This window comes from Calypte anna, chromosome 5A, assembly GCF_003957555.1.
Source record: "Calypte anna isolate BGI_N300 chromosome 5A, bCalAnn1_v1.p, whole genome shotgun sequence".
In the NCBI taxonomy this organism is placed as follows: Eukaryota; Metazoa; Chordata; class Aves; order Apodiformes; family Trochilidae; genus Calypte; species Calypte anna.
Genome location: NC_044251.1, coordinates 3,796,296 through 3,809,985, shown reverse-complemented (window position 1 = coordinate 3,809,985; position 13,690 = coordinate 3,796,296). Strand labels below are relative to the sequence as shown.

The following is a 13,690-nucleotide window of genomic DNA, read 5'->3' as shown; positions in this document are numbered from 1 at the left end:
CCATAGCTGAGGGAACCTCAGCAGCAAAAAGTGACCTCTATTAGTCACTGCAAGAGGGAAAGCACAAGGCACCACTCCCCAGTTCCCCCCCCCAACCCACACACTTTCAGTAATGAAGCAAAAGGCCTCTAGCAACCTTACATTATTCTTAAATTGGGAAACAAGCAAAGGCAGGGGGGAGGAACTTATGTGCAAAAACCAGGGACTTTTTTCACTTGCTCTTCGACTACCAGCACATTCAAGAGCTTAAACTTCTTAACATGTCAATAAAACAAAGTCTTATCTGCTCACACAGAGACAGCAGGCTCAGTCTGGAAAAAAAACACAAAGCTGGAAGGATGGCAGCATCACCTCAGATCATATGTAAACATCAGCTGGCCATTTAGATGTCAGGGCAGCCTCTCCTACCCTTCAGCCTGTGATTACATTCTCATGATAAAACTAATTTGTATTTTCCACCTTTAGAAAAGGCCAAACAAATAACACTTGCCAAGCTTGTCCACACAGATAATTACCATGTCTAAATGTTCATGTCACCTTCAGATTATCACCTCAGTTTGTGTTTGGCACTGACAAATTTGGTCTTCATTCATTCCTGTGTGTGTCCAGGCTACCTTTTGCAGAAATCATTCCCCCACACCACAGTTTTGCCACCCTGCCCTCAATCCCCTCTTCCCAACCACAAACATGAACCTCGTTTCTGCTTGCAAACCTCTTTATAACTTCTATTTACCCAACTGTTCCTCACTAAGTGCTGAGATATTACTCATCTCTATCACCATAATTTATAAGAACTGTAATAAGCATCTTTGGAATTACTTCTTATAAAGCCTGAAAACAATGCAGCATGAACTTTTCCAAGACCATTAGGTTACGCATGAAGGCTGCAAGGTTGCCAGAAAGGCACAGCACCATAAATTTAAATAAAAACTAGAGGATTATAGCTAGGATTCCACAAGTAATAGGCCTGAACCATTAAGGGGTGGGGAGAATTAAATACTGTGGAGAGTGGTCCTCATTGTAAAGAATCAGGAGGAACACAGAAATGAGCTACTGTCAAGATGAATCCCCTGGCCAGGTTGCCCTAAGGTAACCTAGGACTAGTTAGCATAAATCACTCCTGTGAGAAGAGACCTTACATGCTAATGCCAGACCACCTTTTAATAATTAAGTAGCCACATATCAGAACACAAAAAGAAGAGTATTAGTTATAGCAAATCAAAAAGTGACCAATGAACAAGTTCTGTGTAACTTCCACTTAGCTGTACACAATAAAAGTCTGAAGAGTTGTGCCTGGTACCCTCTGCTGCACTGAACTGCACTAGAACTGCATGAACCTAAAACCTGGCTGAGCGACAGGTCCAGAAGATTTGGCACAGGCACTGACCTAGTGTTTGGGCAGCCAGCATCCTACTGCTGCCTCTCTCTGCCACAGCTCAGAGGTCTGAGCTCCTCCAGCTCAGGTTCCCCACTTTGAGTGAACTCAACACATCACTGCTGCAATAAAGTATGGGATGGAATAAACATTAAACACTTGAATAAGCAAGCCCCAACTGCTGCAGACAATTAGGCAAAAAAGAGTAATGATGCAGGCTTTGTGAAATAAGGAACAAGACTGAATACACTGGATGTGTTCTGTCTCCACCGCAAGATGCATTTTGTGGCTTTATGGAAGGAAATTTCCTCCTGGTTTAGTTCCATCCCCTCCAAAAAAGTAAAGGGAGTAGCACTAACCTATTCTCTTATTTTGATGGTCAAGTTCAATCACAGAACTGTCTGGTAGGTAACTCTGTAACCAAAGCAAGGGGTATGTTCTGGTTGTTCTGTTTTGAAGCTAGGGTATGAGTAACAGCTACCATACACAATAAGAAAGCTACCAGAAGCCAATATATGAAGTGATATGAACAGGCTGGTCGTCTAAATCAAAAACCATCAGGCTCCAGCAGGAACTCTAAACAAGCTGCAAAAGTGACTAAACTCTTGCATTTTACATACACCACTCACCACTGCTGGACAGGAATGGGAGTGTTCCTATCCTGTCTGTCTTCTTTAGCCACAGTCCCAGCTTGACCACAAGTCAACATTCTACCTACAATTTGGAACAGGAAGAGGTATCTCCTCATTGCCATGAGTAAGCCATGCCTACTTGCATCAGAAAAAAACCTCACCAAAACATACTCATGGCCTTTTTATGGGAGTGCTCAAAAATTTAGGTAATAGCTCACAAAATACTTAAACAAAATATAAACACAGCCCTGTGGAAAGGTGACCTCCCTCTCAACATCTGCAAATCACTCAGTACTACAGAAGTCTCCTGAGGACGGATGAGCAGCCATTTGATTTGCAACCAAGACTGCTAAGAAAGGTCTGCTACAGGCTTCACAGGCAATGAAAAAGAAATTCTGCCAAGTTAGTTTTCTACAGCTCTAATTCATAGGCATTTGCATGTCAGACAAAAAACCTGCTGCACCTTAAGATCCACACCTTTCCCTTTCAAACCCTTACCAAAGAGAAGAGGATAAAGTTCTCTCTTGCTTGTATGCTGCCTCAGAACCATTTCACTTCAGGATCCCCATTCATGCCTTTCCCCAAGCACTGAAGAACTTGCAGATGTATGGTAACTAAGGAGAAAAGCTTCAATTTAGGACGAGGGGCGTGGTCCCCAAGCTACCTTGTTTTCCTTACACAAGGAGGAAGAAAAGTTTCCCGTTCCACAAGGAGAGGGAAAGCAAGGAACACAAGCAACATTGCCCCCTTGTGACAGCAAAGCAATATGGAAACGGAATAAAATCTGAGAAATCCAAAGGGGAACAGACGAGTCACTTCTTTCCGAAGCTGCTGTATGTATAGAGAGCTACGTGCTGCCAGAAAAGCCACGAGGACTGAATATAGATGTGATATGAGCTGGAGTCACTGTAGTGTCCGGTTCCATTACTTCCAGCCTGCTGCACCTGGTGTTCACTTCAGGCCCCACAAGAGCAGTGCACAGAGGTCTGCATTGGGCTAACAGAGACAGAGAAGAAAAAGGGAACACAGAGAAACTAACTCACAATGTACAGCACTGATGTCTGGATCACATTCATAACCCTATAGCTTCCTCATCTCACCTATGCAGAAATTCCAGACTGCTAAGTACTATGCAGTCTTGGCTCGGGAACACTGGGTTCACATTATGAAGCAAAAATACAGATAGGAGGGACCTCAATACTCAGACAAAGAGCTGACAAAATGAAAGACAAAAATTTCACCCTGGGCCCTCCCTTCTGTATAGTTTCAGGGAAGCTGGTCTGCAAATGTCACTTGGACACACTGCATCAGACAGACAAAAACACACCAAAAAGCAATGCCTTCAGTCAGTCAGCTCTGCACCTTGAGCAGGTCAATTATTTGCACAGCACTGCGGACTCTGCACTTACCTATACACTCACAAACCAAATAAAGGAGTTTATACAAGTGTCCCCAGACAAGACAAACTCCCCCCCACACATACATTCCTTCCTACTTGAGTGCACAGCAAAACCATCTGTCCTGGTTTGGGCCAGGATAAAGGTGATTTCCTCTCTTGTACTTTTGCTTTCAGCTCAGTCTCTTGTAAGTAGCTGCACTTGCTGAAATTAACAGCAAGTTTCTCAGTCAGTGTCTGCTCCTAGGACTGATAACACTTGATGTTTATAGTTACTGCTAGAGACTGGTGTGCAGAGCCAAGGGCACTGCTCAGCTCTGAGGAACATTTTACCCTCCAGAAGGAATAAAGAGGTCCCACCTGCAGCCTCCTTTGGGGAGGAACGGACAAGATAGATGCCAGAATTGACCAAACAGAGTGTTCCATCCCATACATCTCATACTCAGGATAAATTTGAGGCATCACAAGGGTCAAGCCAAATTTCTTGACTTCCTGCTTCCCTTCCTTCACCCGGCATCCTGGGAGGATTCCATCCATTCTTCTGCCTGTGCTCCTGATCCATCCCAGCCCATATCTGTGTGTTCCTGCCTCCAGCTCCCAACTGCTCCTGACTCCAGGATTCCAGCCTGGACTTTCCCAGGGCTGCCCTGCAGCCTCGGTGGTGACGTGAGAGTTGTTGGGGAAAAGGGGGGAGGAATGTGGTATCCATTTTCCTGTATATTTGTATATATTTAGTAATTTTTCCTATTTATCCTTACTGTTTCATTAAAGTTGGGTAGTTTAGTTTCCAACCCATCAGTCTCTCTCCCTTATTCTCCTTTCTTTATCAAGAAGGAGAGAGAGATAAATAGAGAGTATCTGTTACAGCTGTTATCTCTCACAACAATTCAAGACTTCAGATTTTCAGGGAACTTCTATTACCTGCCCAACTAAATCAGTGAGGTAAGGGAAAAGCATTATGCATAGAGAGATACAGAAGTTCCTCATATCACAGCCTACAGAATTTGACCTCTGGAATGAGTGCAATGGAGTGATTAGAGAAGCTTAACATAATTGCAAAAGTTTCTTAATGGAAGAATAAAGATGATAATAATTTTCTTCATGAAACACAGGTTTCATGCAAACCTGCCTGGCAGCAGGACAGGGCTCGTCTTCCTTTTTCATTCAAATCTCTAGTCAAATCAGACTGGTAAACAACATCAGAATTGCCCCTTCAGTACATTACATGCAGCTAAACCTTGAATGCTAAGACGAGAAGTTTACCTTTGTGTATTTCTTTCCCCACCTTCCTAGGGATTGTTTCACAAACTAAGATTTGAAATAAGTCAACAGAGACACACATGGCACGACTGTGTGTGCATCCATTCCAGAGAGACTGTGACCTGGGGTGCCATGCCAAAACCAAGAAACATCACTAGATTTAGAAATGGAGGATTTTCCTTTTTTTGTGAAGTAACATGCTAGTTCTGTAGATACCACTTGTGTCATATTAAAATGGTCAAAGAGGTGGTATTTAAAGATCTGCATCACTTTTATTAGACAAGAGTGAACTGTAGTTGTCATTAATTGAAGAATTTAAATATATGGAGACCACTCACAGGATTTCATATAAAATTATTTTAAGAAGTTGGCATTTGCTCCCCTGAACCAAGCAGCTGACTCAAAGAAAACTTTCATCTCTGGTCAACTTTTCATTATCAACCTGAATTGGCCTACATGGCAACAATGGCTTGAAGTACCCACAGGATCTTTTCCCCCACTGAGATTACATTATTAACCCTTTTTTAATAGCCTAAAGTTATAGAAAATTTAAATTAAATATCATCTGTTGCTCAATTATCTTTCCTTCATTCAGATCTTGTCAATAGTTTCTATCACCAGTTCTCTGAAGTGCATTCCACATGACAACTTCAGGGATTTCTGAGTTTCTTTTCACTTGGATGTTAGAAGGTAGGCAAAGACTGATCCACAGGGGAAAAAACCTTACATTTGGATTAACATCATCAGCCTGCAGAACATCAAAAAAGCTGAAGCTCAGACTCAGCAAATTCTGATTAAAGTAGGCAGTAAACCTTCCCCAGTTCCATACCTCCTGACACAGCTTCAAGAAGCACACAGCCCAAAGCCTGTGCTGCTTTCAGACCAAGATGAAGGTGACAAAACTGCTGCAGTGCTCTCAGTGACATGTTCCTTCTAATAGAGGTGCTAGAGCTGTTAGTCAGGAATAGCTTCATTACATGCTTATTAATCACTTCATGATTAGCCCAAGATAATTAGATAATTAGTTCAGCCCCATCAGAAAAAGAAGGATTTTCTCCTTACCCAACTGGAACAGCTACATCAACAGAATTCAAAGAGTAACAGCCTTCATCAGACTACCTATTAACTTAATTAATCCTCTACAACAATATCCAAATTCCCAGCAAGCTACTTCCCAGCCAGGCAATCCAGGTCAAGGAATGGATCCCATGGACAGGGAATGAGATCATACAGACACAGTTTCCAGAGCAATTTTTATTTGGTTTTTCAGATAGCCCTTGCATGCAGAGCTCCATTGCCCAATGAAGACATCTAATGGAGAAACAAAGAATAACAGAACATAACACAGGTAACAAGCAAATCCATGCACGTCCCCCCAGCAGAAAGAATTAACCTGAGGTCCATAGGCACAAAACTACACACATTAGAAGTGTGCCACTGAGTTAACACTTGCACCCCCAAAGCTTGAAGGCTTACCTTCCCTCCTCTCTTTCCCCAGCACTTTCAGCATTACACAGCTTATATCTCATGGCCTTAGTCACTATTTTTGCATGCAAAGGATAATAGACATTTTGGACTCTACTGTGCATGAGTGCTTCCAGCACTGCCAGTTGTGGAACTACACCCTATGTCTGGGAGACAAGAAGCATGGACCTGAGCAAGTTCCTTCTATTCAAAAAATCATCTAAGTGGGTGCTTGCTGTCTTGTTATTGCTCTATAGAGAAAAATTCAGCAGCTGGTTTGAGAAGGGGAAAAAAACACACCTGCTGGATGTAGCTATCCCACATGCAGATTCCTTTTCTGGGAAAAGACTTCAGAAAGTTCACCCAATGTGTTTAACAGGAAGGGAGATGAAGTTTTACTTAAAGGAAGTTGCCATGAGCACTGAATACTGCTCACTGTTGTCCACTTCCTTCCCTCACTAATCACTTAACTTCAATTAGAAGGGAGGCAGAAGACCCAACATGACTGTTACTAAGAGAGGTCTGACACCAAAAGCAGGTGGCTGGGAAAACACAAGTCCCTAGGAGCTTCTTAGTAACCTCTGCAAAAACTACAGGTTTAATCTCACAGAAATTCCTGTGAATTTAAGCTCATGCAAACTACACACTCAAAATTTATGTCTAAGCAAAAAGCACCTGTTTGCACAAGTGACCAGCTGGGCACCAAACTCTGCACTGATGCTACAGCCACTGAGGAGGAAGCAGCTACCATGGGCAACAAGTGACTGAGATATTTAGTCACAGAACTCCAGCTGTTAAGCAGCAACACATCCAGATCCTGTGTGCTGAGGTGGACTGAGTTACATGCCTCAGGCCATTTTTAAATCATCCTATCCTCACAAAAAAGATCACATCTACAGATCCTACCACACCTCATTGTCCAACTGCCTGATCAACATAAAGGTTATTTGTCCCTAGGGCCAGAGAACAAGCCACACAGTGGATACACCACAGATCCACAGAATCACTCAGGTTGGAAAAGATCTGTAAGATCATGCAGTCCAACCTTTAACTAATTCTGTTAACCCAGCTCTACCAGTCCACTATTTAACCATGTCCCTGTGCACAGCATCTGTATGATTTCTAAACACATCCAGAGATGGCAATTCAAACACTTCCCTGGGCAGCCTGTTCCATTGCTTGCAGAAGTTTTTCCTGACATCCAACCTGAACCTCTCCTAGTATAACTTGGAGCTATTTCTACTTGTCAATAGTTACTAGTGAAAAGAGACTGACTGCCCCCCCTCTTACAACATCCCTTCAGTTAGTTGTAAAGAGCAATGAAATCTACCCCTCAGCCTCCTCCTCGAGACTAAGCAGACACAATTCCCTCAGCCAGTTCACATCAGGTTTGTTCTCCAGATCCTTCACCAGTTTTGTTGCCCTTCTTTAAACCCACTCCAGCACCTCAATGTCTTTACTGTAGTGAGAGGACCAAAACTTAACAGTATTGAAGGCACAGCTTCACCAGTGCCAAGTCCAGAGGGACAATCAGTTCCCTAGTCCTTCTGGCCACTATTTCTGATGCAGGCTATTGGCTTCCTGGGCTACCTGGTCACACTGGTGGCTCATATTCAGTCAGCTGTCAATCAACACCTCCAGATCCTTCTCTGCCAGGCAGCTGCCCAGCCCCTCTGCCCCAAGTGTTGCCTGGGGCTGTTGTGGCCCAGCTGCAGGACTCAACACTTGTTGTGGAAGTTCATACAATTGGCCTTGGTCCATGGATCCAGCCTGTCCAGATTCCTCTGCTGAACCTTTCTACCCTTGAGCAGCTCAACACTCTCACCCAACTTGGTATTGTTACAAAGAGCATGTAGAGTTATTTCAAAAGAAAGATAATGCAAGACTTACCCAAGTGCCACTTTACACATAAATTTGTCAGCTCCTCCTCACTCCACTGCCCTTTAGTATGGAACTAGAGGGTATCTGATTTAAATTAACAGCAGGTATCTCCAGGTCCAATAAAGAAGCAGATACCATATAATTAACTTGAGAGTCTCTTTATGGCAGCCTATTAAAAAAAACAAAACCAAAACAACCCAACCAAAACAAAACAAAAACCAACCTACAAAAAAAAAAAAAAAAAACAAACCAAAAAAACCCCCAAACAAAACAAAAAAGAAAAAGCACCAAAACCCCTTCAAAAATGGGGCAAGGATGCAGGATTTCTCTACAGCAACAAGAAACATAGCCACTGTTCCAGACTGAGTATAATCAGCTCATCTGCAAGAAGAAGGAAAGAATTCTCTTTTCTCAGGCAATCCTGTGTGCAAAGCATTACATCTGAATCCAACCTAGAAACTTTACTTTCCCACAGCACAAAGCATCCATTTCTAAGAAAGAGCACGACTGAACCTTTCCTCTGACAAGCACACAAACAACTTGATGGAGAACATGTAAAACTGAAACCCAGTAGAGAAGTTCTATCCAAAGTACCAATGTCACTGAATTGTCCAGACAAGCCAGAAGAGATACTTTCACATGAAGCACTGGTCTTTCCTAGTAGAAGTTTGATTTGGCTTTGTTTCCTTTAACACACCTGAAAGGTAGGAAAAAAAATCTTCCTAAAAAGAATCACCTTCTAAAAAGAAGAATAAAAAAGCAAAGCCTAAAATCTTCAGTGATTAGCATGCTCCCAATCAGTTCACCCTAGATTTGGGTCAATGGGAGCCACTTCTTTACGAAAGGATTCTGCATGAGTTTGACCAAACACTCAAAACAAAGGCATATGCCCAAGCAGCTGCAACAGAACTTTTGATTTATTTTTTTTTTTTTAACAAGGCAAGGAAATTATTGTTAACCCTTCCAGCTTAACAACTACAACCTCAACAGGACACAGCACTCAAGGAAGCAATTCTCACTACCTGTGCTCAATTTTCCATACCTACCCTGGGCACACTCTCCATATGCAGCACACGCATGGTATTTGGGCACAAAGGACAGCATAGCACATCCTGTGTTCCCAGGATGTCTGGGAAACATCAGGAGCACAGTTCAAGCCAGAGTTCTGCTGCCAGAGCATGTATGTTTGCCTGTCTGTACTAACATACTCCTTTCTCATTGAGAGGTCTGGTGTTTGTCCATAAACACACCCTCAGAGCCTACCTGTAGCATGACAATAGCAGTTATAAAAGATATCAATGCCATGTCTCTATTTTCATCTACATAAATAGCATATAATCCCATGAGAAAAGCTTTTTAACTCTGAAAAACCTGAAAAACTCAAGACTAGATGGGAAAGGTTTAAGAAAAAAAGAGAGGAGGAAGGCCAAGCATGTATCTTACCTCCTGAGTGAATCCTCCTCTGAGCTTTCCTCAGGCATTTCCTGGTTTAAGGCCTCCTGTGATACATTCCCAGGTCTGCTTGAAGCCGACTGGCTGTAAACTCTTTCCCAGATCCCCGTCTCCTGGTTAAAGACCACTCCCATGGTTCTCTCCTCCTGCGGGGTGGAAGAGCTGCCCAGCTGCAGCCTGCTAGAGGCAGGAGCTCTACCCTCGGTTCTCTCTGCAGGCTGCACCTGGCTGGTATTTGGAGGCACACCCTCAAACGTGCTTTGGACCTGCCCTGGTGTGTAGCTGGGCGTGCTTCTCTCCCAGCGCAGCGTGTCATTGTTAAAGGTCAGCAGGTTATGACAAGCTCGACATCGGTTCAGGTGACCCCGGGACAAATTGGAATTGTTTTCACTGCTGTGTGGAGTCTGCTGATGGGAGGGACCCGGCCGATCCGGCTCAATGTTGTTGTTGAGCATTTCTTGAGCCTGCTGAGACTGGCTGGGCTCCCCACCAATACCCTGATCTAACTCCTGAAGCCGGTCATATTCCAGGAAGAAACGCCTCAGATCACACTGGAGCTCGTTACGGATGCTGACCGGATTGCTCGGGCCAGCATTGCTACCGCTGTCTGCCTCAGCCCCTGGGGCCAGAAAGCCCCTCCCTTCTGTTGCTGAGGTATAGACTGAGGCCTGGGAACCTCCCTCCTGCTGCCTCAGCACGGACAGCAAGCTCACGGAGGAGGCACTGGTCCTAGGGGGAGGCATGGCTTCCAGCTCTGACCGAGAGCTCATGTTTAGCACTGTCCTGGACCAGTCAGACCCACCTAAGCCCGAAGCAGTCTCTCTTGCAGACTGTTGGTACCGGGACTGGTGGCCTGCCAAGGGCCCGCTGAGGGACCGCCGTGTGGGGCCCAGGCTAAGGTTGCGCAGGGTGTTGCCAGCAGTGCTGCTCTGAACTGTGCTGAAAGCAGAGGGCCTGTTAAGCATCCTCTGCTCCTCCTGCACTATAGATGCCTGCTCTGGGGGTTGATAAGGCTCTGTCTGCACAGAGGAGAAGGAAGTCCCAGTGGCCCCAGAAGACGTGGAGGGTGCATTTTCCTGGTGTGGGAAGAGAGAAGAAGGAAGTCTCGCACTAGAGCATCGGCTGCAAAGGCACAACATCCCAAGGTGCTGGCAGCACTCTGCTGTGGGATAGCTGACACGCTCCCGGAGCCTGTTATAGACAGATGCCCTGGTGTTCTCACTGGCTGGAGGCGGAGGTGGTGGTGGTGGAGGGGATGGGGTAGCAGAGTCTTGAACACTGTTTTGCTCTCCCACCTGTATGCCAGACGAGCGGGAGGACAACATATGCAGGAAGTTGTGGAGGAGAGGTGTGCGTCTCACAGGCTGAGATGGGAGGATAGCACGCTGCCGGTAATGGGGCAGCTCCGTGCTGTCCACAGAGATTTCCACTTCCTCATCACTCTGCAGAAGGAAGCAAAGCTCAGTCACCTCACAGCAAAATCCTATACCTCCAAATAAACAGCAGACAGTCAACAACCATCCCAGACAGATGAAAGGACGTTAAAGATGTCCCTTCCTAGAAGCCCTGACTTCCTAGAAACCAGTTGAGACTCTTTCAAAGTTCATTTTATGGATTTGAACAACCTCTTCCTACAGCCCAGTGAGCTTTGACAATACACTGTTCATATGAACAGAGCAGCACCATCTAAGAGTCAGCAGCTGGGGGAAGCAATGGGGAAGCAATGCTCATACCTCAAGTGGCAGAATGTAACAACAGAACATAACAGAACTAACAGAGCATGGCCATCAGGACATCTGTCCCACCACTAATGAGACAGCGAGGGCAAAACAAACACTCTTTGGACAGCTTTTTAATAGCCCTGCACATAACACAAGAACATTCACATGGCCAATTAAGGCAAGATAAAACTTGACTTAGAAGGACTTCAGGTTTTCCAAAGAGCACAAGGTTGCTTAGGAACAGACAAGAGTTAATGTAGGTAGAGCATCTTGTTATTAGGTAGTCAATACAAGTACTGACATTCTCCTTACCTGTTGGTTTGAAGGGTTAACAATTGCTGTGAGCAAGTAGTGTCCCAAAGGATCAAATCTTACCAACCTAAAACAAAAGCAGAGCCAGAGTATCAATCATCAGTTCACATTCCACACTGACACAGGAAGTAGTACACTGCAGGGAAGAAATTCTGATTGCAAGTATTTCACATGGAGTTACTACAACATCACTATCATCGTCCTCCAAAGGATATAAAAAACTTAATCCTTTAAGACAAAAACATACTTATCTGGCTGAAGACTGCAACTATTTTTTAGTCCACAGTAACACTATACAAAAGATAAAAGCTGGAAGCAAGTACTGCTGTATCAATAGAAATAGCCAAAAAATTTTAAGGAATATGTACACATATATATTACAAATTGGAACTTTGTACAAAGGGAGATATTAGCTTGGCTTGCATGTTACATCATTGTCTTATTTTTAATTGCTCAGAATAGGACATCATGGTTCCAGCAATGAAGTTTCCTCTGTAACAGCATGAAAGTGACAGTTTTGCACTCTCTTCCCTCAGCTTCTAGATTTTCTTATGGCTGACAATTTTATTTACTAAGCTTACAAATGAACACGAACTAAATTCTGGACATGAAGGGCACACATCTGATTACAAATGCAAACAACCAAGATGATCAATTATTTCAAATTGCTTTTTTTCCTGCCCACAGAACTGTTTTTTCTACCAGCTGAGTCAAGGAGCTTCAAGCAACACTTCTCGAGGCCACCCAAGAACCCAGAGGACTCCCCCTGCAATCCCCAAATCTGACCATTTTTCAAATAAAAGTGTTCTCTTCCCCCAGAAGCAGGAACTGACCTGACCCTCTCCATTTCACTAGCTGTTTTCACCACTGCAAAAGGCTCTCGACGACTCCAGTCCCAGAAATGTATCTCGTTGGCAGTTGCAATCAGCAAGAGCTGAGCCGTAGGATGAAAAGCAAGCGATGCAATCGCGTTGTTGCTATCTGTGAACCAGCTCTCACTGCCACCCTGAGTGAGGAGTTAAGAATCACAAGCAGTTTATCACAAAGTTTGAGATCATTACGTTTCAATGCATGTGCCATCTCTCCAATACTCTCCCTAGAGCATGGAAGTAACATGCTTTCTTGGCAACAAGAAGCTTCTCTCATACAAGGTCATGTGTCGTGTCTAGAACATAATACTGCTTGCAGTGATGATTACAGATGAATTTTTGCAGGTGTGTCTCAAGCAACCTGTAAAACTGCTGCATTTCACAGTGACCATGTAAGGATACACGTTTTGTCTCTGTAACAATAACCAGACTAGGGAGAATTAGCAGAGCAGCAACTTCTCTAACGAAGAGTGCAAAATAAAGTGGCATGTTTTTCACACGAGCTAAACAGGCACCATGCACTCCAGTGCATGCTAATTTCTTCATTAGAATGCTAATTCTCTAGCATTACCTGGAAACAGGGATGGCTGAGGAGGTGACCTATCTGGCAGGACTGAATGAAGAATCTGACACCTCCTCTCTGGACAGGATGGCTATGAGCTGTTCTGTGCTTACAGGTCCCAGCAAAACTTACAAAACAGCTCTCTTACCAGGCAACATTTGGGAAGCAAACTTTGGCAAAAAAAAGTCACAACCCACCAAATACCAATGGTACATAAGTTTCAAGGAAGACTTACGTGTAAATCCCAAATTCTAACCTCCCCATCTAGGCATCCAGAAGCAATGAGACCCGGGATGGTGGGATGGAAGGTGACACACCAGGGAGTGCGGCGGTGTCCGACCAAGGAATGAACACATTTGCCAGTTTTTACTTCTGTGATGTAGATGTTGTGGTTCACGTGTGTGGAAGCCATTAGGGTCCTGGGAATGCAGAAGGCAGGACAAACATTAGGACAAACAGACCATAGTAAGCTTCATCTCAACCCAGCAGCTCTCCCGCACAGAATTTAAATGGTAAGAGGCTACTGTTTCAGCAAAGCTTTCTATAGCCAGATTTCAGGGTCCATGTAAGCATGAGATCATCTGATCTGCAAACACAAAATTGACCTTAGAAGTCAGAGTGAACATGCAGCTCAGAAGGGACCCTCAAGTGACAGTTTGGGGCAAATAAATATTCTTAATTCACACCATCTCAACCACTTCCAAATCAAGTGACACTAAGAGACATCCCACCTCCACTTCTGCTTCCAAAACACTTCTGCTCTGTT

At 44.2% G+C, this 13,690-nt stretch overlaps 1 protein-coding gene across 4 annotated transcripts in view; it reads right to left on the bottom strand.

Annotated features, from left to right (window-relative positions):
• AMBRA1 (autophagy and beclin 1 regulator 1) overlaps window positions 1-13,690 on the bottom strand; it is a 148,082-nt gene that overhangs the window by 118,341 nt on the left and 16,051 nt on the right. For 3 of the 4 annotated variants that reach the window (XM_030451889.1, XM_030451888.1, XM_030451890.1), the window contains 4 exons: window positions 13,160-13,343; window positions 12,327-12,499; window positions 11,494-11,560; window positions 9,452-10,902 (listed from right to left, as the gene is read on the bottom strand). In XM_030451889.1, the coding sequence (XP_030307749.1) occupies window positions 9,452-10,902; window positions 11,494-11,560; window positions 12,327-12,499; window positions 13,160-13,343 (1,875 nt within the window). The remainder of the gene's footprint in view (window positions 1-9,451; window positions 10,903-11,493; window positions 11,561-12,326; window positions 12,500-13,159; window positions 13,344-13,690) is intronic. The other variant, XM_030451891.1, reaches the window with a different exon arrangement.